General features: G+C 43.7%; 1 protein-coding gene across 3 annotated transcripts in view; it reads right to left on the bottom strand.

Annotated features, from left to right (window-relative positions):
* The window catches only part of LHFPL3 (LHFPL tetraspan subfamily member 3), a 420106-nt gene extending 392963 nt beyond the window's left edge, over positions 1–27143 (bottom strand). For 2 of the 3 annotated variants that reach the window (XM_084644487.1, XM_084644486.1), the window contains exon 1: positions 26481–27143. In XM_084644487.1, the coding sequence (XP_084500613.1) occupies positions 26481–26925 (445 nt within the window). In that variant the 5' untranslated portion in view covers positions 26926–27143. The remainder of the gene's footprint in view (positions 1–26480) is intronic. The other variant, XM_084644485.1, reaches the window with a different exon arrangement.
* Between the last annotated feature and the right edge of the window lie 211 nt (positions 27144–27354).

The raw sequence follows: 27354 nt of genomic DNA on the forward strand, positions 1-27354 counted from the left end.
GAGACTAAACCACAGGTGTCTGTCAATCACTCTTCACTCTCCCCTGGAGCCAGCCCCACTGACGATCAGGGCCTCTGAATTGATGTGTTTCAAGTTATGTGATCTGTTTTGTGAACATGAAACATTAGAATGTTACCAGGTCATTCAAGTCCTATTATCAGTGGGAAAAGGCTGGCTGGACTGAATTTGTAGTATCACACACATTGTACTCTGTACACAGAGTACGAGGTTGAAATAATGCCCATGAATTTTGTTCTCAAATTTGTAACTGCAACGTCATGACTGCAATGTGACAGATGTCAAAACAGAACCGAGTCCCTCATTAATGCAAAGATAAACATACAGAATATATTGTCTTGAATAACAATCCAATATGTCGGTATATGTATGCCATTGCTTGTCATCCTACAGCTGGTTGCACATAATGCCGTACCATCATAAATATGTTTGATTTTGTTTGTCCTTCTGTAACCCTTCTGCCAGATAGAGCTGGCAGCAACACGGGCCAGATTCAATGTCTAGGGGTTTCTCTTACCACCACAAAATAGAACCAGCTTGAGCCCCCACTCAGTAATCTGGAAAAACTAAACACCACCCCTGGGCACCTCAAAGAGGCAATACTTCTCTGTGTGTACAACAAAATAAAATTTAAGATAAAAAAGGGACCCAACATTAATTTGGAAAAACACCACAACCACAATTCTAAACCATGTGACCACAGGCAAACACCCACCCATAGTGCCTTGGGCAGTGTGCTTTGCCTCAGTTTCTCACCTTGCAGTATGAAAGTCTGACCAACGAACATCTCTTAACACACCACTCCCTTCTCCCTCTGCTGCACTCCATTCACAGTTGGCTGTCCTTGATTAGCTAAGACCTGGAGTTCAGAGGTGCATTCACAGAGGTTCACCTCCCCCACAAGGGGGAACCCAGCAGGCACTGAGCAATGCCACTGCTGATTGCTGCTGCTTTCTACTACCATTGGCCACCAATGCTTGCTGCTCCTGCATCACCACATTCTGCCACCTAACCCAGCTCTTATAGATTTCAGCAGCTAGTGCAGAACCTCACAGCCAGTGAAGTCTTGGCATTGTCTTTAACTATCCCACACAAGGTCTAAGGCTTAGCCCCTAGATCTGCTCAGCAGCAATATCAGCTCTCTAAGCAACCCAAACCACACACAACGACTCTCAATTGAATCTAATCAGCTCTATCATTAAACACTGCAGAGAAGCAGATTACATGGTTCCCAGGACTGTTTTAAGCACAGTCCACACCACCAATTAATAACACCTTGTCATAACCATACAGCTAAGGGTAGCATAAAAGCCCTCCTTTACCTGTAAGAGGTTAAGAAGCTCAAATAACCTAGTTGGCACCTGACCAAAAGGACCAATGGGGAAAGAAGATACTTTCAAATTGGGAGGTTTGGTTTGTCCTCTCTGTGTGTTCCCTCTCGAGACAAAGAGAGAGACCAAGCAAGTCATCCAGCTTCTACTGAAATAATAGATCTAAAATTACAAAAATTGTAAGTAATAGCAAGGAAATGCATTAAATTATCTTTTGTTTTAGCTTGTGAATTTTCCTTATGCTAAGAGTGAGGTTTATTCTTGTTTTTTGTAACTTTAAAGTTTTGCCTAGGGGGAAATCCTCTGTGTTTTAAATCTTATTACCCTGTAAAATTACCTTCCATCCTGATTTTACGGAGGTGCTTCTTTTACTTTTTTCTTTATAATAAAGTTCTGCTTTTAAGAACCTGATTGGTTTTTAGTGTCCTAAAAACCCAAGGGTCTGGTCTGTGCTCACCATGTTTACCTATTTGGTTGGTATATGATTCTCAACCCTCCCCAGGAAAGGGGGTGAAGGGGTTTGGGGGATATTTTGAGGAAACAGGAACTCCAAGTGATCCTTTTCCTGAATCTCTGTGTAGCTCACTTGGTGGTGGCAGCAGTACCATCCAAGGATAAGGAAGGATGTGTGTCTTGGAGAAGTTTTTAACCTAAGCTGGTAGAAATAAGCTTAGGGGGGGTCTTTCATGCGGGTCCCCACATCTGTACCTCAGAGTGGGGAGGGAACTCTGACACACCTATTCCCACCCACTCATTTTTGCTAGGATTTGGCATCTCTACCCTTGCTTAGCAAGAGAGGTTCAGTTTAGGGTGCCACTCTCAATCAGGGCATGCTAAGCCCTGTTCTGCTGCCCTTTTTACCCCCTTCATTCAAATACTAGGGTGATTTGCAACCCAAAACCAGCCAAAATTGATCATTTTGGCAAAGCAGCTCCATCTGCTTCGCTCCTAGGCAGAGTAGGGGTGTCTATGCAAACACAGTCTGCTCCTGAAGTGTCTTCCCCTGGCCCATCACTAGATGTCAGGGGAGAGCTCATTCAGACCCCGCTTATACTTCCCATTAACGGAAATTAGAGTTTTTTCATTTGTTACATTGATTACTATGGATAGAGCAACAGGAGCAGCCTTTTAACAGAATGGGCCAATTTCTCTTCTTTTTCTACGCCATTGTGTATCTTGCAGCATAGCAAACAATTTTAGAGCATTTAATATGTAACAAAAATATACTGAATCAATATTTCTGCATTGTTCTATTTGGAAGTCAACATAACTTCTGATAAACAATCAACTGTATTCTGGAAGAATGCACAAAACATTCAGCGGCTCCTTATTTTTAAGCAAAACTGCCTGCCATGGAAAATTCAGTATTTCCCCACACATACCACACAATGGTATTTGACATATTTCATGCATTTTCTATTCATATGCGGTGTGTTAACTTGTCAAATGTTGCCTGGTGATCTGAGTTTTTATAAGCTTAAGTGGCCACATTCTACAAAGTAGGCCAGAAGTTTGCACACAAAACTTTGCATTCAATTAATAAAAGTAAGTAATTAATAATAATAATTTTAAAATATCATGACTCTCCTATGACACTTTTCATAGGAGGTAAGTATCATTATTCTCACTTTACAGACAAGAAAACTGAGGCAGAGAAAGGCAACGTGACTTGTTGTCAGTGATTGGGCTGCTGACGGGTACCTACTACTGTCTGGACATTTAAAAATCCTTAGAGTGCCCAACTATCTAAGCAGGAGTCTGTAAAACACAAAATTGAGTCAAATAGCCTGACTGTGTTTGAAGGGATAGGGCTCCTGGGCCTGGCTCCCACTCTCCTTGTCCCTTTACTATGGTCCCAGATGCCCTAGCTCCGAAAGGGTATGTGATGGGGTGTACAGACCCCACGCTGGGCCTGAAGGGGTTAAAGGACAGTACTGGGCCCAGACAGCCCCAACCCTCAGAGCATGCGCCAACTGGCAAAAGGGTTGAAAAGGGAGCAACCCAGCTCAGAATGGGGAAGGCCAGGGAGGAGGACAAACCTTCCCTGAAGGCTCTGGACAAGGGTACTGGAGAATGCATGTTGAGCCCAGTGGGGTTGACAGTTTGGTTGCTTTTTCTTTTTGCCTTCATATTGGACTGGAGGCTGCTGGAGAAAGGCAGATGGTAGGAAGTGACCCATGGAGTGGAACTCAGAAGGCACCTTTGGGAACCAGATACTGTTGACCCTTCTGGGGCCCTAGGTCAGAACCTGGTGGAGTGGGGGTGCCCAGGCTCCCCTACCAAGTGCTCCTACTACAGGAGGGCCATAAGTCTCCTGCCCACCTCACTGCACCCCTAATTGAGAGAGAAACTGGACTGCAAACCCTACCCACAGGAAGCTGGTGCTAAAGATGCTAACCAGTAGGCCACCTGATCCACCACGGTCTCCATTACAGGGTAGAGGGTAATGGTACCAACAGCCTAACGGCTCGCCTTGGGACTTGACAAACCTATCCTACCTGGCTGGTACACCAGAATCAGTTGTCTCCTTGTAGACACAGGGGGATTGGTGAATGGCCTTCCTGAAAGCAATTCCCCTGAATGCTTCCAGGAGTCTCTCCTGGGGGCTGTAGAGCCACTATCTGCTCTCTCCCAGAGTTGCTCAACTGTCTGGAACGTCCTGCTTTTAAGCTTTTATTCCACCTCTGACATGACTGACAGGGCTGGAGGGGCAAAGCCAGCCTTGCCCACAGCAGCTCTTTAACCCTTTCAGCACTGGTGTGGGGTTTATACATCCAATCACACGTGCCCACAAGTCATACAGTAGGCCTACTATTGCACACACATTTACTGCCATTGTTGATCAGCTACTGTGTGCACAACGGACCATTCAGACACCACTAACATAAAAATAGCTTACTATTACTACTATAATTTGTACTGCAGTAGAGACTGGAGGTCACAATCAGGATCAAGGACCCACTGTGTTGGGCTCAGTCCATACATACAATAAATGATAGTTCCTGCCCCAAAGAGCTTAGAGTCTAGACAGGGAGAGCGTTCAACCGGGGGTGGGCAGAACAGAATGGAAGGGGATGGAAAGGCAGAAGATGAGGGTGACGGTTATGGGAATGTTAGGATTCATGTAGTCCCACACAAGTGCACAGTTTGGAGTCTTCAGCGGGTTGGGGCTTTTTAATAAGATAAGTGGACAAGAGATTAGTAAAGTATCAATAGGCCATTTGCTTAGTCACTATAATTAGGCAGTTTATCAGGGTACCACAGTAGATGTGCACATACCACACTTCCCTTTCTCTGGACTTTAATCACTCAGACTATGTCTACGCTACAAGCAAGGATGCGAGTCTCCTGCTCACATACCCAGGCTCACATTACCGGTCATCGAGCTAGCGCGAGTGTAACTAGAAGTGTAGCACCTGTAGCACCGGCGGAGGCATGGCTGAGCCACGCCAAGTACAAACCTGGCTGAAAACCGTGTAGGTGTGTACAAGGCAGGGGTCAGCCATGCCTCTGCTGCTGCTATCCATGCTACCACAGCAACATTGCTATTTACACTCACACTAGCTCAATGAGACTACGTGTACATGAGCAGGGGAATCACACATTACTTGTAATGTAGACAGAGCCACAAAGGACAACTGGCTCCTGATTTCCATTTTTCTGGGAACTGACTCACACCATACTATTCTAGCTACAGACTCATAATACATTGTACCATCTAAAGAGTGATATTGTACTCAATTTTACAGTCTGGGCTCCCTCTGTAATTTGCTGCAGAGTGCAGTTCCTGCCGTAGATCTTGTTATACAATACCTGGCTATGCATTTTACAGCATGTAACGATCTGGCGTGCTGGCTGCAGACTAATCAAATCATTTTACTGACACTATACTTTTATTGTAATCTACAGTGCTACGGTATCTATTAACTCCCACCATATTCTATGTCATTATATCCTAATTTGGCTATACACTGGCAATGTCTTATATACCAAATTAACTTGCATCCTTCTTTAAAGAGAGTGCACTGTGTATAAAATTGACTGTGCAATGATAGCTTTACATTTGTATCATAAAGATGAATTTTCTCTCATCATACTGTATTAACCATAGAGTGATGCTTTAATTCCTCTGGTTATACAGTAGGTTAGTACATTTGAATTGTGTAGTGAGTTGTGGATAGAATGAAATATAATATGGGAATTAATAGTGGCTCCAATATTGTATAGTACAAACATCAGTGCTTTTTTATAACTTTTCAGAGACATGACTTTATAAGGCTATGTCTTTATTTTAATCCCAGACAAAAACTATGTTAAGAGGGAGCTAAATTTGGAAGTACATATTAGTAATTAAGAATAAAATACATTACAGGGATGGTGTAATTACCCCCAAATTAAACATTATAAATCCAGGAAACTGATAAATTTAAATTAGGGCACAACTCTTAACTCTGCCCTGTCATCGACTCTTCAAACTTCCCATATACAGTAACTCCTCGCTTAACATTGTAGTTATGTTCCTGAAAAATGCAACTTTAAGCAAAACGATGTTAAGCGAATCCAAATTTCCCCATAAGAATTAATGTAAATAGGGACAGTTAAGTTTCAGGGAAATTTTTTTCACCAGACAAAAGACTATTTTTTATTTTATATATACATACACACACACACAGAGTATAAGTTTTAAACAAACAATTTAATACCGGTACACAGCAATGATGATTGTGAAGCTTGGTTGAGGGGTGAAGTCAGAGGATGGGATATTTCCCAGGGAATGTCTTACTGCTAAATGATGAACTAGAATTCAGCTGAGCCCTCAAGGGTTAACTCATTGTTAATGTAGCCTCACGCTCTACAAGGCAGCGCGAATGGAGGGAGGGGAAACAGCATGGCAAACAGAGACAGAGACACACCTGTGTGTGAGAGAGAGATACACATTGCTCCTTTAAGTACCTGACCCCATTTAAGTACACTGCCTTTTTAAGTTAATCAGCAAGCTGTGATGGCAGCTGCTGCCAGGAAGCTCCCGCTGTCCTGAGCCCTGTCGTGTGTCCACCCTGCTCTGTGGAAGATGGAGTAAGCGGGGTGCAGGAGCAGGGGGGAGGGGGACACCCTGACATTAGCCCCCTGTGGCAGGGCAGAAGTAAACCTCTTTAAGGCCCTGCCAAAATGCTGGCTACAGCCTGCTCTCTGGCCAGGAGTAGAGACTGAGGTATTCAGCAGGGAGCCCAGCTGCAAGCCCTAATGAGGGCTGGCTCAGAGAACATGCTGAGCTAAGTACTGACAGCTGGGCTGAGGCATAAGAGAGCTATAAAAGCCCTGGGCAAACCTCAATTAGGAGGCTAGCCTGGGAGGAGACAGGAGGGTGGTATTGCTGTCTCCTTACCAAAGAAGGAAGCCTCAAAAGCAAGGAGACCCTGGGCACGGTCTGTGGGGCACTAGCTGTTGGGGGATCTGGGAACTGCATGAACACTGTAAATAAAGACACTTGGGTGATCCAGCAAAAGAAGGTGTGGAAGATTCTTTATTATACCAGCCTAAACAGAGGGCACAGGCTCAAGAGGGAGAAAGCCTGCAGGGAACCCTGTGACACCCCCTTCTTTCCCCCCAGGAGGTTCTGGAGAGCAGCCCCAAGGCAGGGGGCAGGAGCAGCACAGTGGGGACAGCTGAACTGCCAGCAATTGATAGCCTGCTAGGTGGCTGCTGCACAGGGAACTTAGGGGAACGGGGAGCTGATGGGGGGCTGCTGGTTCACCCTAGTTCCAAGCCCCCACCAGCTAGCTGCAATGGGCTGCTCTTCCTGCAAGCAGTGGACAAAGCAGGAGGCTGTCAAATGACGTTATAAGGGAGCATTGCACAACATTAAATGAGCATGTTTCCTAACTGATCAGCAATGTAATAATGAAACAACGTTAACCAGGATGTCTTTAAGTGAGGAGTTACGGTAGTTAAAACTCACTGAAATCACAGGTTTCAGAGTAGCAGCCGTGTTAGTCTGTATTCGCAAAAAGAAAAGGAGGACTTGTGGCACCTTAGAGACTAACCAATTTATTAGAGCATAAGCTTTCGTGAGCTACAGCTCACTTCCTCAGATGCATATCGTGGAAACTGCAGCAGGCTTTATATATACACAGAGAATATGAAACAATACCTATTCCCACCCCACTGTCCTGCTGGTAATAGCTTATCTAAAGTGATTTCCAGCACAAATCCAGGTTTTCTCACCCTCCACCCCCCCACACAAATTCACTCTCCTGCTGGTGATAGCCCATCCAAAGTGACAACTCTTTACACAATGTGCATGACAATCAAGCTGGGCTATTTCCTGCATAAATCCAGGTTCTCACATCCCCCCACCCCCATACACACAGAAACTCACTCTCCTGCTGGTAATAGCTCATCCAAACTGACCACTCTTCAAGTTAAAATCCAAGTTAAACCAGAACATCTGGGGGGGGGGGTAGGAAAAAACAAGAGGAAACAGGCTACCTTGCATAATGACTTAGCCACTCCAAGTCTCTATTTAAGCCTAAATTAATAGTATCCAATTTGCAAATGAATTCCAATTCAGCAGTTTCTCGCTGGAGTCTGGATTTGAAGTTTTTTTGTTTTAAGATAGCGACCTTCATGTCTGTGATCGCGTGACCAGAGAGATTGAAGTGTTCTCCGACTGGTTTATGAATGTTACAATTCTTGACATCTGATTTGTGTCCATTTATTCTTTTACGTAGAGACTGTCCAGTTTGACCAATGTACATGGCAGAGGGGCATTGCTGGCACATGATGGCATATATCACATTGGTGGATGTGCAGGTGAACGAGCCTCTGATAGTGTGGCTGATGTTATTAGGCCCTGTGATGGTGTCCCCTGAATAGATATGTGGGCACAGTTGGCAACGGGCTTTGTTGCAAGGATAAGTTCCTGGGTTAGTGGTTCTGTTGTGTGGTATGTGGTTGTTGGTGAGTATTTGCTTCAGGTTGCGGGGCTGTCTGTAGGCAAGGACTGGCCTGTCTCCCAAGATTTGTGAGAGTGTTGGGTCATCCTTTAGGATAGGTTGTAGATCCTTAATAATGCGTTGGAGGGGTTTTAGTTGGGGGCTGAAGGTGACGGCTAGTGGCGTTCTGTTATTTTCTTTGTTAGGCCTGTCCTGTAGTAGGTAACTTCTGGGAACTCTTCTGGCTCTATCAATCTGTTTCTTTACTTCTGCAGGTGGGTATTGTAGTTGTAAGAAAGCTTGACAGAGATCTTGTAGGTGTTTGTCTCTGTCTGAGGGGTTGGAGCAAATGCGGTTGTATCGCAGAGCTTGGCTGTAGACGATGGATCGTGTGGTGTGGTCAGGGTGAAAGCTGGAGGCATGCAGGTAGGAATAGCGGTCAGTAGGTTTCCGGTATAGGGTGGTGTTTATGTGACCATTGTTTATTAGCACTGTAGTGTCCAGGAAGTGGATCTCTTGTGTGGACTGGACCAGGCTGAGGTTGGTGGTGGGATGGAAATTGTTGAAATCATGGTGGAATTCCTCAAGGGCTTCTTTTCCATGGGTCCAGATGATGAAGATGTCATCAATATAGCGCAAGTAGAGCAGGGGCTTTAGGGGACGAGAGCTGAGGAAGCGTTGTTCTAAATCAGCCATAAAAATGTTGGCATACTGTGGGGCCATGCGGGTACCCATAGCAGTGCCGCTGATCTGAAGGTATACATTGTCCCCAAATGTGAAGTAGTTATGGGTAAGGACAAAGTCACAAAGTTCAGCCACCAGGTTAGCCGTGACATTATCGGGGATAGTGTTCTTGACCGGCTTGACCGTCAAGAACACTATCCCCGATAATGTCACGGCTAACCTGGTGGCTGAACTTTGTGACTTTGTCCTTACCCATAACTACTTCACATTTGGGGACAATGTATACCTTCAGATCAGCGGCACTGCTATGGGTACCCGCATGGCCCCACAGTATGCCAACATTTTTATGGCTGATTTAGAACAACGCTTCCTCAGCTCTCGTCCCCTAAAGCCCCTGCTCTACTTGCGCTATATTGATGACATCTTCATCATCTGGACCCATGGAAAAGAAGCCCTTGAGGAATTCCACCATGATTTCAACAATTTCCATCCCACCACCAACCTCAGCCTGGTCCAGTCCACACAAGAGATCCACTTCCTGGACACTACAGTGCTAATAAACAATGGTCACATAAACACCACCCTATACCGGAAACCTACTGACCGCTATTCCTACCTGCATGCCTCCAGCTTTCACCCTGACCACACCACACGATCCATCGTCTACAGCCAAGCTCTGCGATACAACCGCATTTGCTCCAACCCCTCAGACAGAGACAAACACCTACAAGATCTCTGTCAAGCTTTCTTACAACTACAATACCCACCTGCAGAAGTAAAGAAACAGATTGATAGAGCCAGAAGAGTTCCCAGAAGTTACCTACTACAGGACAGGCCTAACAAAGAAAATAACAGAACGCCACTAGCCGTCACCTTCAGCCCCCAACTAAAACCCCTCCAACGCATTATTAAGGATCTACAACCTATCCTAAAGGATGACCCAACACTCTCACAAATCTTGGGAGACAGGCCAGTCCTTGCCTACAGACAGCCCCGCAACCTGAAGCAAATACTCACCAACAACCACATACCACACAACAGAACCACTAACCCAGGAACTTATCCTTGCAACAAAGCCCGTTGCCAACTGTGCCCACATATCTATTCAGGGGACACCATCACAGGGCCTAATAACATCAGCCACACTATCAGAGGCTCGTTCACCTGCACATCCACCAATGTGATATATGCCATCATGTGCCAGCAATGCCCCTCTGCCATGTACATTGGTCAAACTGGACAGTCTCTACGTAAAAGAATAAATGGACACAAATCAGATGTCAAGAATTGTAACATTCATAAACCAGTCGGAGAACACTTCAATCTCTCTGGTCACACGATCACAGACATGAAGGTCGCTATCTTAAAACAAAAAAACTTCAAATCCAGACTCCAGCGAGAAACTGCTGAATTGGAATTCATTTGCAAATTGGATACTATTAATTTAGGCTTAAATAGAGACTTGGAGTGGCTAAGTCATTATGCAAGGTAGCCTGTTTCCTCTTGTTTTTTCCTACCCCCCCCCCCCAGATGTTCTGGTTTAACTTGGATTTTAACTTGAAGAGTGGTCAGTTTGGATGAGCTATTACCAGCAGGAGATAAACTAATAAATTGGTTAGTCTCTAAGGTGCCACAAGTCCTCCTTTTCTTTCAGCAGGAGAGTGAGTTTCTGTGTGTATGGGGGTGGGGGGATGTGAGAACCTGGATTTATGCAGGAAATAGCCCAGCTTGATTGTCATGCACATTGTGTAAAGAGTTGTCACTTTGGATGGGCTATCACCAGCAGGAGAGTGAATTTGTGTGGGGGGGTGGAGGGTGAGAAAACCTGGATTTGTGCTGGAAATCACTTTAGATAAGCTATTACCAGCAGGACAGTGGGGTGGGAATAGGTATTGTTTCATATTCTCTGTGTATATATAAAGCCTGCTGCAGTTTCCACGATATGCATCTGAGGAAGTGAGCTGTAGCTCACGAAAGCTTATGCTCTAATAAATTGGTTAGTCTCTAAGGTGCCACAAGTCCTCCTTTTCTTTTTACTGAAATCACAGAATCATAGATTAGGGTTGGAAGTGACCTCAGGAGGACCAACACCAACTAAATCATCCCAGCCAGGACTTTGTCAAGCCTGACCTTAAAAACCTCTAAGGAAGGAGATTCTACCACCTCCCTAGGTAACCCATTCCAGTGCTTCACCACCCTCCTAGTGAAACAGTGTTTCCTAATAGCCAATCTAGACCTCCCCCACTGCAACTTGAGACCATTACTCCTTGTTCTGTCATCTGCCACCACTGAGAACAGCCTAGCTCCATCCTCTTTGGAATGCTCCATTCAGGTAGTTGAAGGCTGCTATCAAATCCCCCCTCACTCTTCTCTTCTGCAGACTGAACAAGCCCAATTCCTTCCCTCAGCCTCTCATCATAAGTCATGTGCCCCAGCCCCCTGATCATTTTCGTTGCCCTCTGCTGGGCTCTCTTTACTTTGTCCACATCCTTTCTGTAGTGGGGGGCCCAAAACTGGACGCAATACTCCAGATGTGGCCTCACTAGTGCCAAATAGAGGGGAATAATCACTTCCCTCGATCTGCTGACAATGCTCCTACTAATGCAGCCCAAGATGCTGTTAGCTTTCTTGGCAACAAGGGCACACTGCTGATTCATATCCAGCTTCTCATCCACTGTAATCCCCAGGTCCTTTTCTGCAGAACTGCTACTTAGCCAATCAGTCCCCAGCCTGTAGAGGTGCATGGGATTCTTCCTTCCTAAGTGCAGGACTCTGCACTTGTCCTTGTTGAACCTCATCAGATTTATTTTGGCCCAATCCTCCAATATGTCTAGGTCACTCTGGACCCTATCCCTACCCTACAGCACATCTACCTCTCCCCCAGCTTAGTGTCATCTGCGAACTTGCTGAGGGTGCAATCCATCCCATCATCCAGATCATTAATAAAGATGTCGAACAAAACCGGCCCCAGGACCGACCCCTTTGGCACTCCACTTGATATTGGCAGCCAACTAGACACCGAGCCATTGATCACTACTTGTTGAACCCAACAATCTAGCCAGCTTTCTATCCACCTTATTGTCCATTCATCCGATCCATACTTTTTTAACTTGCTGGCAAGAATACCGTGGGAGACTGTATCAAAAGCTTTGCTAAAGTCAAGCTATATCACGTCCACTGCTTTTCCCATATCCACAGAGCCAGTTATCTCATCATAGAAGTCAACCAGGTTGGTCAGGCATGACTTGCCCTTGGTGAATCCATGTTGACTGTTCCTGATCACCTTCCTCTCCTCCAAGTGCTTCAAAATGATTTACTTGAGGACCTGCTCCGGGATTTTTCCAGGGACTGAGGTGAGGCTGACCGGTCTGTAGTTCCCCGGGTTCTCCTTCTTCCCTTTTTAAAAGATGGGCACTATATTTGCCTTTTTCCAATCATCCGGGACCTCCCCTGATCACCACGAGTTTTCAAAGATAATGGCCAATGACTCTGCAATCACAACAGCCAATTCCTTGTTATACGGTTGAATTTGACTATTTTATATACCAGGGGTGACATCCTAGAACCACTGAAATCAATGGGAGTATTGGCATTTACTTCAATGCGGCCAGGAATTCCCCCAGATACCTAGATCACCAGAGCTACCTCTGAGGGTTTTAAATATTCATTGTCCAGGTTCACATATGTTCGTTGTATACACTAGATTGTAAAGACTTTTTAGGAGTCTAGAATATACTTAATTTGTAATTCAGTAAGTACTTTTTTTCATGCCAGCACATATTACACATGGTTCTTTGATCCATTAAATTCCCTTGCTGACAAAAGATCCCTCTTCTCTCACACAAACACCCAGGGAATAAGATATTTCAGAGATAAGGAAGGGGAAAGAAATAATAAAAAATATAGACATAGAACTTGCTGCTGCAGTCCTTCCTCATGCAAGCCTTCTATTTTGCCTGAGTGAGGAGCGCAGGGTCAGGCTCACACCTTCTGCATTAGATATGTGCAATACAAACCTACTTACACACAAAATAGAGGCCAGTGGTAAATTGAATGTCAACAAGTTAGAAGGATTTTAGTTGCATCTTTACCCTGATCTTTGTAAAATAGTTTCCATAGCAGCCTGACATCACAAAATAATTATGCTATGTCGATGACAAGGGGTACCTTCCCAAAGTAACATGCTTAGCAATACTACACCAAATATTCTGTAGAATTTGAAGTTTGTAAACAATCTTTTTTTAAAGCCCTGATTTTTTAAAACAGGTTTAGAGATTAATGTTATTATTCCCTTTAGTCCTATACAATCAAACAGTAGATTTCTCTCTTATAAAGATTAATCTCTCTTATAAACATCCCAGTTTACATGCATATTGTGGGTACAAAAAGCTGCTATAATGGATCTTAATGCAGCAGTTGTGTCCTGTGATCCCATTAGATTGTCTCCCTGGGGGCGAAGGAGAATAATGGCTCTTTTTTGGTCAGAGTGCAAGACAGAAATGGAAATTAAGGTGGGGAGGAAGGGGGCAGAAAGAAAGCCCACTTGCCTGACTGACAGATGTTGGTCACTTTGTTTATTTTTAAGTGGAGAAAGTAAGCATAGTGTGGTGATGAGCACAGTAAATGAAATAGAATAGAGAAGAGCATTCATCTAGACTTGCAATTCCTCACAAATGGATTCTGAAATTAAAGCTGATGCAACCACCAGGCCATCTGCCTGACAACTGGTGATGTGCGAGGTGGTGTGCGAGCTGATGTATATTTCTGTTCTGCTGAGAGGTACTGGCGACTGCTTGGACCACAAACTTCTTTGAGATTGGGTCTGAACGCACCCTTCAATTAACTTTGCTGTCAGGTTGAGTTAACAAAAAGCCCTCCCACCCCCCAAAACAAAAGACAGTGCAATCTCCTGGGCAGGTTTACAACCAAGAGGGTTTGCTGAGTAGTGGGTGGGGGGAAATGGGGAAGTGCATGTATATGCACCAAGCAGCAACCTGTAAGCACAGTGTGATCCTGGAAAAAGCTATAGAGAAAGAGTTTTGGGGTCTGCTGGCTAAAAAGGCTTGGGGCTGTAAGCTAAAAAATGCTCCTTTTGTTCCTGGTTCCTCCTGTGTTCCTTGTAAACAAACAAAACTGCATTAAAGAAAATAGATAAATAAACAAAGACTCCATCAATTTCTACTTCCAACTGGAACATCCCCGAGTCCCAAATTCTGACTAGCTGCTCAGGTCAAAAAGGAGCACCATTTTCTTCAAAAAGATGCAAACCATCTCACACATCTTAAATTCAAACATGCATGGCTGGCAAGCCAATAGGGCTTTAATTTGATACGAGGAAGAGGAATTCAAGAAGGCAAGGCATGACATTTTAAAGCAAAGATAGTCACTAATGGCTATTTTGTAAAGAGTTTAGTTCCCATTTAGACACCTAAATTGGGAGCTGAGCGCTTGTGAAAATCTGGTCCTATGTGAAGGATGCTCTCTACTGTAGCACTGCTATGCTGATGGATGCCACTTCCTAGAAAAGTAATAAAAGATGGCTTTAACCAGAAAGAAGTCTGTTTGCTAAAGATGCAATCTGCTGATAAATCTGGTTGTTCACAAGACTACAGGCATCCAATCCTTCTTTAAAGTTGCCCAAGTTACAGGTTCCCTGGCCACAGTTTATTCAAAACTAACAAGGAATTGCCAAGCAAGCCCATCCAACATGAATCAACAGATTGTCAATTAAAAGACTTGTTTAGCTTTCTCTTGCAATCTGAACCCTCCACCCCGTACAGGGAAAGAAATATCTGCAGCAAACCTTAGATATCTAATTTGAGAAACGATATTATTGTGGTATCATGCTTATACTTGCAGTTAAGTGTCATTCTTTTACTAATTGGTGATATAATTTTACCGAGTAATCTGAAAGAGAAATATTAAGAAAAAGGAGCCAAGTAGTAATTAACTTTCTTTCGAGGAGAAAAAGCAGTAAGAATGATAAATTCTTATTTTGCTGAAAGAAAGAGACCATAATTTCTCTCTCAGGGAATTAATCTAAGAATCTTAAATTAACTCTTTGGGAAGCTACACTTTAAGCTTTCCTAGTGAAGATCCACTGCCATGTTGGGGAACATAATACTCTAAGATTTAGTAGCTGAGTTTAAGTAGATGAATTCCTGGGGGAAATCTTATCCTGAAACACATTGTCCTAATCAGTTAGTAAAATTCATTTCTGTTTTTGACAATCATGGCCCATATTTTCTTATCTCTGTATGCCAAAAAGCGTAACAACTTTCTACAAAATTGGTGGATACGTTCTGCACACAGACCCAAACCTCCTAGCACAGGTCTCAAGTGCACCTTATTTTTAGGGACATTGCTCATTTTAGTCCCAAAGCTACCTACAGTCCACAAAAGTTTGGCCTCCCCTTACTTATATATTTGAAAATCAAATCACAAAGTGACTCATTATATTGAGATTAGAGAGTCATTTAAACTAAAGGAATGAATACCATATGATTTTAAGTTTCCTGCACAGTTAATTTTTTGTGCCCCTCATTTTAGGTCTTTGCCACACTGCGTCCCAGCTCTGGTCCTTGGCAGGATGAGAAGTATTCCTCTTTCTCAGTATATGCATAGCCACAGAATGAGCAGGGAATACTGCCTGGGAACCTACTGGTCTCCAGGAATCTACCAGATGCACATGGTCACGCATGCAGAGACCTTGTGCCATCATACTATTATCTGAGCCCTTCCAATATAACTGTTGCCAGGGCTTCTCTTGCCTACTCACTTTCAGGAGGTAAAGAACCACGAGGATGTTCCTTGATGCAGAGGGATATTAGGATGCAATAACTTTTTGCATATTCCCCATATGGATGTTGTTGTTGGGAGGAATAATAATAATATGCATCTGCTGGCACATCCCCTCCCCACCCCATATCCCTGACCCTGAGGGATCTGTTCATATTTTGGTTATATTTTTTGAAACATTAATAACTCCTCATGTCAAGAAAGTATTATTGAACTGAAATTAAGATCACTTCCAAATGCAGACTGAGGGCACACTCTTATGAGCCAAATTCTGCTCACGTTACTTACATGAGACTACTTGTCTCATTCAATAGGCTATTCCTGCAAATAAGGCAAATAGATTTTGGCCCTATGCCAACAAAAACAAGGTTTCACTAGTGGTATTTTCTAAATATCATAACTCAGCACATTTTAATTTGACCTTGTAAGGTCTATGTCTATCTTACTCACACATATTTATAGCATCTAAAACATAACCAGAAAAAGGAGGAGGATGAAATATGACATCTCATCAATTATTTATCATAATTTATCATAAACCATATATCCTTCAGCCCTTTCTTTCTGATATAGTCTCAGTTATTGGATTGAATTATCTTTTCTGAAATAGCACATGATATGCTAGTGTCAAAGAGACTCTCGACAGAGGCTATTGGCTACTTTTTATACTAAATGAAATTCAGAAATTTACATCTGGCTTCTCATAGAGAAAATCAAGCATCCCTTTCCCATGTTTTATATGACCTTCTCATTCTAAGGGCAACTTGCTTCAAGTCTTCTGCGTCTCTCAATCTGCCAGCCATGAAGATGGATAATATCTTTCTTAGAATAGACAGATCTTGGAGTACATTATAGTCTCCTTCTTAAGGATTCCAGCTATAATTTTCTTTCCTAGTAATTGGGATTTGCACACTGTTCCACACAATGATGCATATTCTAGCTATCCGCTCTGTCATGCTGCCACTGCATTTTTTTAACAATGCCACTTGTAACTGATGTTATCAAATTCTGCAGACTTTTCCACCTTTAGATTTCTTCATGTCTTTCTTTTTCCAGTTCACCATTTCTGAGCGAACACATGTTTTTAGTTTTATTTCTTTGTGATGTTTCACTACTGTGACCTTGTCATTCTTCAAAGCTGGATCCTGTTGGTTTTCAAATACTGAGTCCAGACTGTCTGATCATGCTACAAATTTTTGGTCCTGATATGTCTGGTGTTTTTATCTTTGTAGGATCAAAGTTAGGCTGTTTATACCACAGTACATTACACTTCTAAAAAGGTATAGATGTCTCCATGCTTGAAACTCACCTGACCTTATTTCATAAAATATACTCTACTGTATCTAGTTGTACCATGCTGCTCCTCATCCTTGTTTCATTTTCTTATATAGAAACTTTCTTCATTAAATCTTCTGTGTGGGATTTTCAAAAATACTTGGCAATGGCCTAACTCTGCTCCCAACAAAGTCAATAGTACACCTCCCACAGATTTGGGAGATAGGCCAATGCTGAATGCTTTTGAAACCCTACCACTCATGCACAAATACCTGGTCTGCCAATGTTCCATGCTTGATACTCTCCTTTCTTTATGCCCTCTCTCGGGTTTCTTTTTGCCTCTCATATACGGATTTTTTTTCCAAGTAAATGGAATTCTTCCTCATGTTGATTGGACAACTTCATGCACTATCGTATTTTGCCCCACTGATCCACTCTCTCAATGATTCCCAGCTGATGGATCACAACCCCCCTGGAAAGGAGTACTTGTGGCACCTTAAAGACTAACCAATTTATTTGAGCATAAGCTTTCGTGAGCTACAGCTCACTTCATCGGATGCATAAAGTGGAAAATACAGTGAGGAGATTTATATACACATAGACCATGCAAAAATGGATGTTTACCATATACATTGTAGGAGAGTGATCACTTAAGATGAGCTATTACCAGCAGGAGAGTGGGGTGGGGGGAGAGAAAACCTTTTGAAGTGATAATCAAGGTGGGCCATTTCCAGCACATTTCTAGGAGTTAACTGAGGAACAGTGGGGTTGGGGGGGGAGGAATAAACAAGGGGAAATAGTTTTACTTTGTATAATGACTCAACCACTTCCAGTCTCTATTCAAGCCTAAGTTAATTGTATCCAATTTGCAAATTAATTCCAATTCAGCAGTCTCTCGTTGGAGTCCGTTTTCGAAGTTTTTTTGTTGAAGAATAGTCACTTTTAGATCAGAAATCGAGTGACCAGAGAGATTGAAGTGTTCTCCGACTGGTTTATGAATGTTATAATTCTTGACATCTGATTTGTGTCCATTTATTCTTTTACGTAGAGAAACTGGCCACTAAAGCAGCCTCAAATTTCCAGTAGCCCCTTCAGTTCTTGCACTGTCCCCTCAACTGAAGATAATCAGTGGCTGTAGCAGCACCGCCCTCACTTCTCTTATGGGCGAGCTCCTAATTTTCCCTATATGCAAGGACCCCACGCAATGCACAACCTCACTCTTCTTTGTGCAGGGATTTGGTATCCTGCCCCACAATACACTGAGTCTGCATTGGTTTGGCTGCAGTCAGGGCCCTCTCTGCCTTTTATCAGAATTGTTTCCTAACAGATCCACAGCCCACTTTTCCCAACAGGAACTGAAAAGCTCAGTCAGCTCAATCTGGTGAGGAAGTATTTAATTTAACTAGAGTTGGTATCGCTGTTGAAACTATGTAAATCCTTATGGATGTTCTGGGCCTGACTTTCTACTGTCTTAGGTCTTGTGTACTCACTGCATTTATACAGAGGGGGTGAAAAGTGAGTGCAAAATGCTAAAAAAGGTGTGAGTGAAGAATTCTCCTTTGTACCATTATACAGCTATTTAGTTATAGATTTTAAGTCCAAAAGGAATCATTTTCATCATCTAGTCTGGCCTCCTGCATAGCAAAGGCCATAGAATTTCACCAAGCGTTTCCTGCATCAACCCCATAACCTCTGGATAAGCTACAGCATATGTTTTAGAAAGAAACATCCAATCTTGTTTTAAAAAGACTTCTGACAACAGAGAATCCACCAACCCCCTAGGTAAGGTGCTCTAATGGTTTATTACCCTCACTGTTAAAAATGTGCACTTTATTTCTAGTCCACATTTTTCTACCTTCAGCTTCCATCCACTGGTTCTTGTTATGTCTTTGCTAGATTAAAAAGCCCTCTACTACCAGAAATCTCTTCCCCATGTCAATACTTGTAGACTGCAATCAAGTCACCTCTTAACCGTCTCTTGGAAACACTAAACAGATTCAGCTTCTTAGGCTCTCATTGGAAGTCTATTCCAGACCTCAGATCATTCTTGTAGCCCTTTTATGAATCATTTCTAATTTGTCAATATCCTTTTCAAAGCATAGATACTAGAACTGGACACATTATGTCAGCAGTGGTCTCACTTATGCTGTACAGAGTGGTATTATCACCTCCTTACTTTTACTTGATACTTGCTGGTTCATACATCAAAAGGATCACATCAACTCTCTTACCTACAGCATCACACTGAGGGCATGTTCAGTTTGTTATCCACCATGATCCTAATTCCGCTTCTGAATCACTGCTTTCCATAATACAATCTTCCATCTATAAATCCCATCCTTCATTCTTTATTCCTAGAGGTAGGAACTTGCATTTGACTGTATTAAAACACATGTTGTTCAAGCATGCCCAGTTTACCATATGATTTATATCACTCTGTAAAACTGACCTTTCCTTATGTAACCCTTCTGCCTGTCAGAGTTGGCAGCAACAAGGGCCGGCTTCAATATCTAGGGGTTCCATTCCAATAACACAATGCAAAACCGGCTCGAGCGCCCACCCAGTGACCTGGGACAAATATATACCATCCCCACTGGGCGCCTCCAAGAGGAAATACTTCCCCTTTTGCAAACACATAGTCTGAGTGTAGCAAAAACGCCTTTTAATAACAGAGAGAAACAATGTGGCATTATGTTGGGGAAACACCACCAACAGGATTCATAACACAACCCATGAGCAAAAAACCCACCCCAAGCAAATTGGGGCATGTCCTTTCCCTTTGGTTCTTGAGTCCAGCAACCCAAAATCACCCAAAGTCCCAAAAGTCCAACAACCCAAAAGTCTCTGTCCCTGGTCAGGGCAGCCCCAGAGTTCAAAAGTTTATCTGCAGAGTTTTACCTCCCAACCTGGATGGAGATTTGGGGGGGCGTGTTTAACGGGCACCTTACGTGGTCCAGAGCTGATGGCCCCACCTCTTCATGGGGCTCTACTCTGCCAGCCACCCCATGAGCTGCTCTAGGCATCCAACAAACTGCTCTGCTCCACCAGCCACTCCACTCGCCGTCCCGCAAACTGCTCTGCTCGCCGTCCCGCAAACTGCTCTGCTCCACCAGCCGCTCGCCATCCCACAAACTGCTCCACCATATATCTTCAGGCTCCCCCACAACACTCAGTGATTTCAGCTCTTAGTAAGTTTAGCTCTTTTGTGATTTCAGCTTGTAGTAGGGGAGCCTCAGCACCGGTGCACTATTAGCCCAAAGTGAATTCAGCTCAGCAGCCTGAAACCAGACTCCTAATGGAATCAAAATTAGCTCTGATATTCCACAGCGGAGAGAGGACGACGTGCAATTAGCATGTAAGGCCCTCACCAGGGGGCCCATACCACCAAGTATTAATACCTGTCCCCAACCTATCTCAATTCACAGAGTTTTGGAACCCATGTCCCTTGCCTAGCGAGTGCTACTTAGTTGATGGCGAGTCCCTCCATCATCACAAAAGACCAAGTACAGTTCCACTGTCCTTGATTCCCATAATCAGGGTAATAACAATTTATTCTTCCTGCCCCAATAACAGAGACACTGGGGATCCCACAGCAGCCAAAGTGACCACTTGGGCAGCTATGGCCTCATTCTAGGTGGGATGGGTGTGCCTATGCAAATGAGATCAGCCCCTGAAGTTCTTTTCCACAACTTGCCACACCTCACCACCCGATGTCAGGGTGGTGCTCATCCTGACTCCGCTTACACTTACTATATTTATCATTCACCAATTTTTTGTGTCATCTGCAAACGTTACCAGCAATGATTTTATATTTTTTCCCCAGGTCACTGATAAAGATATTGAATAGCAGTGGGATGAGAACAGATCCCTGTGGAATACCACTAAAAACATCTCCGCTGAATGATTATTCCCCATTTACAATTATTTTTTGAGATCTATCAGCTAGGCAGTTTTTAATCCATTTAATATGGGTTGTATTTATTTTGTATAGCGCTATTATTTTAAATCAGAATATCATGGGAGACTTGGTCAAATTCCTTAGAGAAGTCCATGTATTTTATAGTATGTCAATACAGCCATATTTATCAACCAAATCTGTGATCTCATCAATTATATCACTTTTGTTTGACAAGACCTATTTTCATAAAACCATGTTGATTGGCATTAGTTATATTTCCATCATTAAATCTTTACTGATTGCATCCTAGATCAGCCTTTCTGTAATCTTGCCAAGAATCAGCGTCAGGAGAACTCGCCTACAATTACCTGGGTCTTCCAGTCTATCCTTTTAAAATATTGGCAGAACACTGGCTTTTTTCCAATCTTCTGGCATTTACCCAGTATTATAAGATTTGTTAACTATCCCTGTCAATAACTTGGAGACCTCCATAGCCAGCTCTTTTAGTTTTCATGCAAGAATTTTATCTGGTCCTGCAGACTTAACCCAAGTGTAAATGACAACACAAGGTGCAAGACAGTGGAGAATCAGGCCCTTTAATTTTGATGCCACCCCTCTTGCCATCTTAATCAGTGCACAGAACTATGATTCTATTTAAAAGCCTGTATATTGCTATGCATTCCATACCAGCGTGTTTCAATAGATGTTTCTGCACTTTCCTTGTGTTTGTCTACTTTTTCCTTACCTGGAACTTACAATCTTACAGTGACCCAAGAAAACCAAAACAAACATAAAAAGCAACCACAAATGCCTTACAGTGAGAGACTTAATGAGCTCAGTTTCTTTAGTTTGTGAAAAAGAAGACTGAGACATGACTTGATCTGTGAGGTACCTAGAACGCTTTGGATGCTTGATAAATAATAAGGAGCAAAATAACCAGTTTCCACATGTGAAGGGGAAAAGTTGTACATGCACATACCTGTGCCTGCTTCTGGTCTAGGTCTATACAGATTCTAACACAGAAAATTGGTGTAGAGTCCAACATTTGTGTGCATGCAGGTGTTCAAATTGTTCAAAGTGCATGTATAAATATTTGAATATACAGTTTTGCAGGTGCAAGAGTGGACGTCATGGACTGAAAATTGGGCCCTTATAGTTGGCTCTCAGTATATGAAATTGCCTATTGATATCCGTACACGTGTAATGACAAAAAGAGTGTGAACATGACAAAAATCATTACGGAATTTAATATATGCTTTCTACAGCTACACAATTGAGAGCCTGAAGTGTAATTTTTCTCACATTCTTCTGGCTAATCAAGCATTACATACCCAGAAAGAGAGATTAAAGTGTATGTATTTCAGATATCACTTACCTTTTATTCAAATAAAAATTCTGTTTCCAAATAAGGGCCATATCATCTGTAAGTCTCTCCTACATGAGTTATTACAAACTATGTCCTGAAGGTTTTTTAATACCAAAATCCTAGCCCATTCCTGCCACCCTAACTCAAGTGAAATCCCCTAGGCTGAATGAGAACTGAATGTGGCATCATCAAAAGACATCAACCTTCGTGTTTGATCCTTCATATGTAAATGCAACACCTCTACTATTGCCAAATTTAATAAAAGCACTACATTGTGTTCTTCTATTTTAGGATGTATCAAAATAAAATATGCAACACACTTCAGTAGAAATATGCGTATTTTACAACTTCAAAGGTGCTTGGTTCTTGAACTAAATAGACATATGTCTATTTAGCTAACATTTTATTTATTATTATAACATTTATTTATGAGAACCACATTGTATACTTATTATGCTGAATGACCTACACTCTTAAAATAATGAAACAACAACAAAAACAGAAAGTGACAGAACTTGTGGAAGTGCAGAACTGAAACAGAGTAATGCTGATTTTCTTTTCTAGTTATACCACTGTTCCACAGGTTTCAGAGTAACAGCCGTGTTAGTCTGTATTTGCAAAAAGAAAAGGAGTACTTGTGGCACCTTAGAGACTAACCAATTTATTTGAGCATAAGCTTTCGTGAGCTACAGCTCACTTCATCGGATGCATACTGCGGAAACTGCAGAAGACATTATATACACAGAGACCATGAAACAATACCTCCTCCCAGTGGGAGGAGGTATTGTTTCATGGTCTCTGTGTATATAATGTCTTCTGCAGTTTCCGCAGTATGCATCCGATGAAGTGAGCTGTAGCTCACGAAAGCTTATGCTCAAATAAATTGGTTAGTCTCTAAGGTGCCACAAGTACTCCTTTTCTTTTCACTATTCCACAGCAATTACATGCCGCCTTCTGCTATAAAATCTTAAAAGCATGCAACCTGCAAGGATCTACAATTGTGGATTTTCAGTCACATTTCTTTATCTTTGAGGCAGATTTTTGAAGCCTGATTTTAAATTGAATGATCAGATAATAGCGAAATTAAGATATAATATTTAAGCAAAGCAGCAGTGTCCGACCCTTTCGGTATCCTGTATCTTTCTAGTCCTTCTCCCCCAAAGGCTTTCACAAAGAGCTGACAATGAAAGACAACCAACCAGCGTTATAATTATAAGTTCATTTCCATGGGATTTTCATTTTGGAATGAAAAAGATCAGATATGATTTTCAATTGAACTCAGCACTGGCTAAATTATGCTCCCATTGAAGATGATGGTTAAACTCCCATTGTTGACTTCCATGGGAGTGGTTAGGCCAACTTTGGAGCTTTGAAAATCTTGCACTTCAGATTTGCTTGAAAAATGAAACACAAGTCATCAGTGCAATCCTTGTGTGTGTGCAGCTTGGTTCGAATCCAACCAACTCTTTTTTCAAACAGACAAATTTGTGCTGTGATTTCTAAGCATTTTTTCTCAACTGCACAGGAATAAAGTCACAGAGCCAAAAATCATTCCTGGCTTACAGTGGCTTCTGTTTGTGTAAATCGGGCCCTCTGGTCTCTGGTGTTGGAAATTATACCAGTGATCTGGAAAGTTAACTGCACTTGCCGTGTAAGGTGCATGACCAAAGCAGGTTGGGGATTCACCAGTTCAGTGCATATTCACAGCACCATCTACCAGGTAGGTTTCTGTGGAGCCCTGGCCACAAGTCAAAGCTCCACCTGTCTTGGTAGACAGCAAATCCCCAGTAGAGCACCGGGGACCTTAGTGGTGCAAAGAAATGCAGCTTGCACCTCCCTGCGTCAAGGAGGATCCATAAAACTAACAGCATATTTGAAGGTATTTTATGGGAGAGAAAAAGAAGTGGCTAATATCACACAAGATTCCCAGTGCAAATATAATAGGCCAATTCCTATTCTCATTGAAGTCAGTGGCAAAGCTATCATCGACTTTAACTGACTTCAGGATCAGTCCCAAAGTGATAAAGGAAGCCATTGTTCTGTGCAGAAACTTAAACACTATAAACAAAACAACCAGCAAGTATACCTAGAATATATAAACAAATAGTACATAAGAAACATGAAGAACTTGAAAACCCATTCTGAACAGACAAGAAATTCCTACCACGCAGTAACTGTAAATGACAAATTAAATAATAGTGAACAAACAACTTGGAAGAATCAGAGCTGTGAAAATTAAATGAATTTAGCTGTACTAAGGAGACTGGAGAAGTAACTGTAATACCAATTTTGGAGACATTTCCCTGTGCTTCCAAACAGCTTATTTCTGCAAAGCAAAAATCTCAACTTCAGTGGTTTCCGCAGGAGGGCAGGTGAGATTTGTGCTTAGACATCATGCTCAGGTCCTCCCCAAAAAGAAAAGGAGGACTTGTGGCACCTTAGAGACTAATCAATTTATTTGAGCATAAGCTTTCGTGAGCTACAGCTCACTTCATTGGATGCATACTGTGGAAAGTGTAGAAGATCTTTTATACACACAAAGCATGAAAAAATACCTCCCCCCACCCCACTCTCCTGCTGACAATAGCTTATCTAAAGTGATCACTCTCCTTACAATGTGTATGATAATCAAGTTGGGCCATTTCCAGCACAAATCCAGGGTTTAACAAGAACGTCTTGGGGGAGGGGGGGTTAGAAAAAACAAGGGGAAATAGGTTCCCTTGCATAATGACTTAGCCACTCCCAGTCTCTATTCAAGCCTAAGTTAATTGTATCCAATTTGCAAAATTGTTACAGATTTTTTTTTCTTGTGAAAATTGCTTTTATTTCCTTCTTAACTCTGGATCTCATTCCTCTCTCCTCTACTTCCTGCTGCCAAAACCTAAGATTTTCCACAGGCTCTTCAAAGCTTTGTTATACCCTTCCCCATCCTGCTCCTCTCTCCTAACCCAAACTATAGCTTGTTTAGAAACCGAGGGAGGGAATACTAGGGATGCTCAGGGTTTCTCTCTCCGTGTTTCTCCTTCTTCCCCGTGCACTTTCCTGAGGAAGGCACTACATGCCTGTGATGAGGAATTTCAGATGAAGTTTGCATACCTTTACATTGAAAATAATATCTACAATGGGATTTCTATCTTTTTGCCATGGGGATGGGGATGGGGGGGCGGGGAAGGAAATAAATCTTGTTAAACACACACACACACAGAATCCAACGACCTCAGCTGTCCTCCAGCCTGGCAAGAATAACAAGACTTCATCCTGTGATGTCACTGAAAGGAGGAAGGTTTCCTGGTAACTACATGGAAATTCGCACTAAGGTCTAACCTTCAACAGGTTACAATACTACTGCAAATAACCTCCAGCAGTCAATCTTTTGTGTTCTATGTGGCCTCTTTATAGCATCCCCAGGTTTCCCCTACCATTTTGTTATGACCTTTGGTCTACTAGAGGACAGATTTTTGCTGGTGGTTTCACTACACTTCTTAATATGCCAGCCCTGTCCAAATGGATGTTCTGGCTTGGAGGTACATGGTTTAGTTTCTAGTTTCCTCTCTGTTTTATTTAACAATTTCTGCTCACTGGGGCGGCTTTCTAAGGCACACATCTGTTTTTATGAGGATGCGAGGGGAAGAGACAGCGGTCATATGTTACTCTAGCATACGCTTCAGTACATTACAGGCAATCACAGTGTAGACAAGGTCGGATACAGATAGGTAATCTAAATTGTTAATGCAGTTAAGCTTTTTCATGTATTAGCATGATCTCCCTACTTCTCTCCTTCCACGGAGTGACTTTAACTCCGGGCACAGTTACTGCACGGAAGTTTTGACTTGACACCCCTACACATACCCACTCACCTCCCCTCTCTGCGGGGAGGATATTACCCCTGGACAATCAGTGTTCATCTTCGTCAGGGATTTGCGTTTTCCCTGGCCCTTCACTGCATGCAGGATAGTAACCCAGTCTAAACGATTGCCAGTGCATGTATGTTTCTCCAACACCCCTCCCCCCCCCGCTAGGAGACTGTTGATTAACCCTTGGCGGCAGATGCTGGTGAATGGGAGCTGCATGACAACCCCCACCCCCCCGCACCATTAACCCGTGAGAGCCGGGTGCCCGCAGCAGGCATAAGTTTCTTCCCCGCGCCCGCAGTGCTGGCTGAGCCCCTGACTCACCCGAGGTGAGCTGCATCCAGGCGCAGATCTTGTAGACGGTGGCCGTGTTGCAGAAGAAGAAGAGGGTGAAGCAGACGATGCAGGCGATGATGAGCGTCATGGAGAGCCCGATGAAGAAGGAGGCGGCTTTGAAGGCTCGCGCGGGCAGGCTGGAGAAGTCCGTGAAGCTGCCCCGGCAGGTGAGCTCCCGGGAGAAGCCGTTGCCGATGCAGTAGTGGAAGAGCCCGAAGTAGCCCGCCTGCGGGGTGTCCACGCCGTCGCCGATCCAGTAGGGCTGGATGAAGCACACCACGTTGACGATGGCAAAGCAGATGGTGAAGATGGCCCAGAGCACCCCGATGGCCCGCGAGTTCCGCACGTAGTTGGTGTGGTAGAGCTTGGCCGCCTCCTGAGCCGGCAGCATCCCCGCCGCTGCCGAGGCTGCCGCCGCCGCCGCTCCGGGCATCCTCCCCGAGAGAGCCCCGCGCGGTGCACTGCCCGCCCCGGCGCTGCGACAGCCAGACCCTCCGCCCAGCGTCACACGCTTCGCGGCATCCCCCGCCGCCGCCTAGGGGGCGAGCATCCCCAGCCGGCAGGCGCTGGCCCGGGCGAGAGCCCGCCCTGCTGCCGTCGCCGGCGCTGCGGCGGCGAGTGCAAAGCCCCCGGCGCGGCCAGGCGCGCTGCTGCTGCTGCTGCTGCTGCTTCGCCGGCGGCGGCGGCTGCGCAACCGCGTCCCGCCGCTGCCAGGCCTGAGGGGGAGGCGCGCGCTCAGGTGGGCAGCTGCCGTGGGGGGCAGGGGGCAGCCGCGCTCTGCCCCCGCGCAAAGGGGTGGGGCCTGGGACCCGGCCGCCGTGAGGCAGCGAACAGAACGGCTGCGGCCCGGGGGCTCGCAGAA

This window comes from Lepidochelys olivacea (genome assembly GCF_965140295.1).
Source record: "Lepidochelys olivacea isolate rLepOli2 genome assembly, chromosome: 1".
NCBI classification, from domain to species: Eukaryota; Metazoa; Chordata; order Testudines; family Cheloniidae; genus Lepidochelys; species Lepidochelys olivacea.